The sequence below is a fragment of the Elephantulus edwardii genome, unplaced genomic scaffold, assembly GCF_000299155.1.
Source record: "Elephantulus edwardii isolate Elephantulus edwardi_28Jun2011 unplaced genomic scaffold, EleEdw1.0 scaffold00018, whole genome shotgun sequence".
Taxonomy (NCBI): Eukaryota; Metazoa; Chordata; class Mammalia; order Macroscelidea; family Macroscelididae; genus Elephantulus; species Elephantulus edwardii.
The window spans coordinates 29581004-29583858 of NW_006399768.1; the positions used below are offsets into that span (position 1 = coordinate 29581004).

General features: G+C 34.9%; 1 protein-coding gene across 1 annotated transcript in view; it reads right to left on the minus strand.

Annotated features, from left to right (window-relative positions):
- Nucleotides 1–1563: 1563 nt before the first annotated feature.
- The window catches only part of LOC102870885 (probable E3 ubiquitin-protein ligase TRIML2-like), an 8095-nt gene continuing 6803 nt past the window's right edge, over nucleotides 1564–2855 (minus strand). Inside the window, exon 3 of the mRNA XM_006882287.1 lies at nucleotides 1564–2180. Within this exon, the coding sequence (XP_006882349.1) occupies nucleotides 1564–2180 (617 nt within the window). The remainder of the gene's footprint in view (nucleotides 2181–2855) is intronic.

Sequence of the window (2855 nt, forward strand, 5' to 3'; positions counted from 1 at the left end):
TTCCAATTCTCAGTATGCTCATTACAGAGCAAACTGATGAACAATAAAGCATTTTTCAGTGTATCATCAATTTGAAGAATATAAAAATGCCATTACTGTGTTACTTAGTTGTTTCAAAGCACTAAACTTCTACCCTTAAAAAAAATCATTTTGTCAGAAAGAAACATGGAAAAGAACACTTGAAAACATAATCTTAAAATAATCTCTCCCTCTCTATATGTATATTCACATGTGGATAAAATAATCCTCAGGAAACTTTGTTATTATTCTTTATTGGGGATGATCTTTGGAGGCAAGAATGATAAAGCTTCACCTTACATACTCTGGGCATGTTTTAGGAAAGGCTATTCCTTGGAGAGGGACATCATGCTTGGGAAGGTAGAGTTGGTGAAAGACTCTCAACAAATGGATTGATGGTGACTGATACAAATGGGCTCTCCTATGCACACCCATGATTATTGCTGCTTTTTTCACAATAGCAAAGTTGAAAACAATCCAAGTGCCCATCAACAAACAAATGGATAGAGAAGCTGTGGTATATTCACACAATGGAAAACTATGCAGCACTGAAAAACAAGGAACTCATGAAATAGTATACAAAAAGTATGACCCTGGAGGACATTATACTGAGTGAAATATTTCAGTCACAAAGGGACAAATATTACATAATAACATTGTTGTAAAGCAGAACTGACATTGGGGTTGAGGGGAAACTTAGAAAAGAGGGGATAAAGAATATATACTGCACTGAAACAGAGAGAACCATTTGAAAGGAATGTATGATTAGGTATTATTTTCACGAAAAGAATCCAGTATGAGAGCTGCATGATGGGAGTGGACTGGGGGGCAGGGGAATGCATAGTAATGAAAGATTTTTTTACATTTCAAAGAGAAAAATTAACTGGGGGGAGGGAAGGGCAGAGAGGAAAATGTGCAACAATGAATGAATGGAAATCCAAAGTCTCTATAAACTTTTATTAAAATTTCAATTAAAAAAACTCCACACCCAAATGGGCTCTCCTGTGTTGGAAATTGTGAGGATGGCATAGGATAAGACAGGGTTTAGCTCTGCTGTTCATGGGATTGCTATGAGTTGTACTCAATTTGATGGCACTTAACTACAACAATTGGGGATGATAAAGGCTCAGAGCCAGTAATAAGATGTCCTGATGTCAGTATGAGGATCAATAATAGGATGCCTCACATACACATGGCAATATGATGACATCCTTAAAACTAAAGTTCTGCCTTCATTCCTGATAATATCCAATTTTGTCAATGTTTTAAGAAACATATTCCTAAAGATCTTGGGCTAATCGGTAATGAGGTTATATTTCCACCCTAATTTCCTAAATACTATTCCGTATACATACTTCTTATTCTGGTGTAGAGAACTTCTACCATTATAACTTGTGATTCATTTAAGTGAAAATCACCCATTAAATGGAACTTGAAATTTGAAAACTATAAAGATTTGAATATTGAATTTGGTATTGAGTTGGATTTCAACCCAAATAAGAAAAATCTTTTCTTAGATTATTTCACAAAAATCATTTAACAAATTCATGGTTTTAACATTCTGACTTTGGATTTCACATGATAAGTCTGGGTGTTAATACTTGTGCCATTAGGAAGATTCTGAGGAGGACAAATGGTGAGAGAGTTTGAATCTGAATCTATGTCTTCATTTGGAATACAAAAACAAAAAATAGGCCTGACAGCTCCCTGGAAGGCGAGATACGATAAATTATAAACAAGGCATTTTTCTGTCACATTATAGAATGACAGCTGGCCATATTCATAATCTAGGAAAATGCCAACTTTGCGTAATTCCCCTCTCAAGGAAATCCTTTTCAACGGGGGGAAGACCCAGTATGTACAATCGATTCCCATGATGGATCTTGAGAGTAAGACTTTATCTCCACAGCCTCTGGGCCCAGCACCCTGTTTGTTTGTGCAATCCCTGTAAATGCCCAATTGCCAATTTGTTGCTTTTCCCACATCTATCTCCCAATAGTGTCTCCCTGAGTTGAAACTCTCCACAGCCAAAACAGTGACACTGTAGTCCAAAGTCCCTGGGTTGTTATATAGAGTTGAGATCTTTCCAATCTTGACACTTCTTAAATCCTCAGATATGGCCAGACAAGGATGAGCTGTCTCACGATCCAATGTTATATCTCCTGTAGGCAGAGAGAAATTCTGTTAACCTAGGAGTTTATCAATGCCAGTGATGGAGCCTCAACTCTTGTCCTTGAAAGATCTTATTCAAAATCAAATCCTTATGCATCAAAAGATTTAGCTAAATTAGTAAAAAGAAAACCTAAAAACTGGGAAAAATATTTGACAATGGAATATCTGACAAGGGATTAATCATTACAATTTTATAGAAAACTCTAACACCTTAAGAAACAAACACCTTGATCACAAAGTGGGCAGAGGCCAAAAAAAGGCATTTTACCAAAGATGACATTCAGATGGCCAATAAACAAAATGAAAGTTTTTAAGATCTATCAGAGATGAGAATAAAAATAATGAGATATCTCACTCTAGCAGCAATAACAAAGTTCAACAGGATAGCAAATAATATATGTTGTTGAGTTTGGCACTTCCTTTGAAAGTTGGAAAAATAATTTAATTCAATAATTCCACTACTAGGTATATATCATAAAGGAAAAAAATAGACGCAAGACAAACGGACATGTACAAAGAGTAAAATTTATAAATAGGTAAGTTGAGTAAAGGCAATCACAATAGCTAATATAAGTCTGATCAGACATTTTAAGTTCATTACATTAGTTAGTTGTAATTAATGTTTTTTTTATTATTAAATTTTATTAGTATTAATGAACATTTAC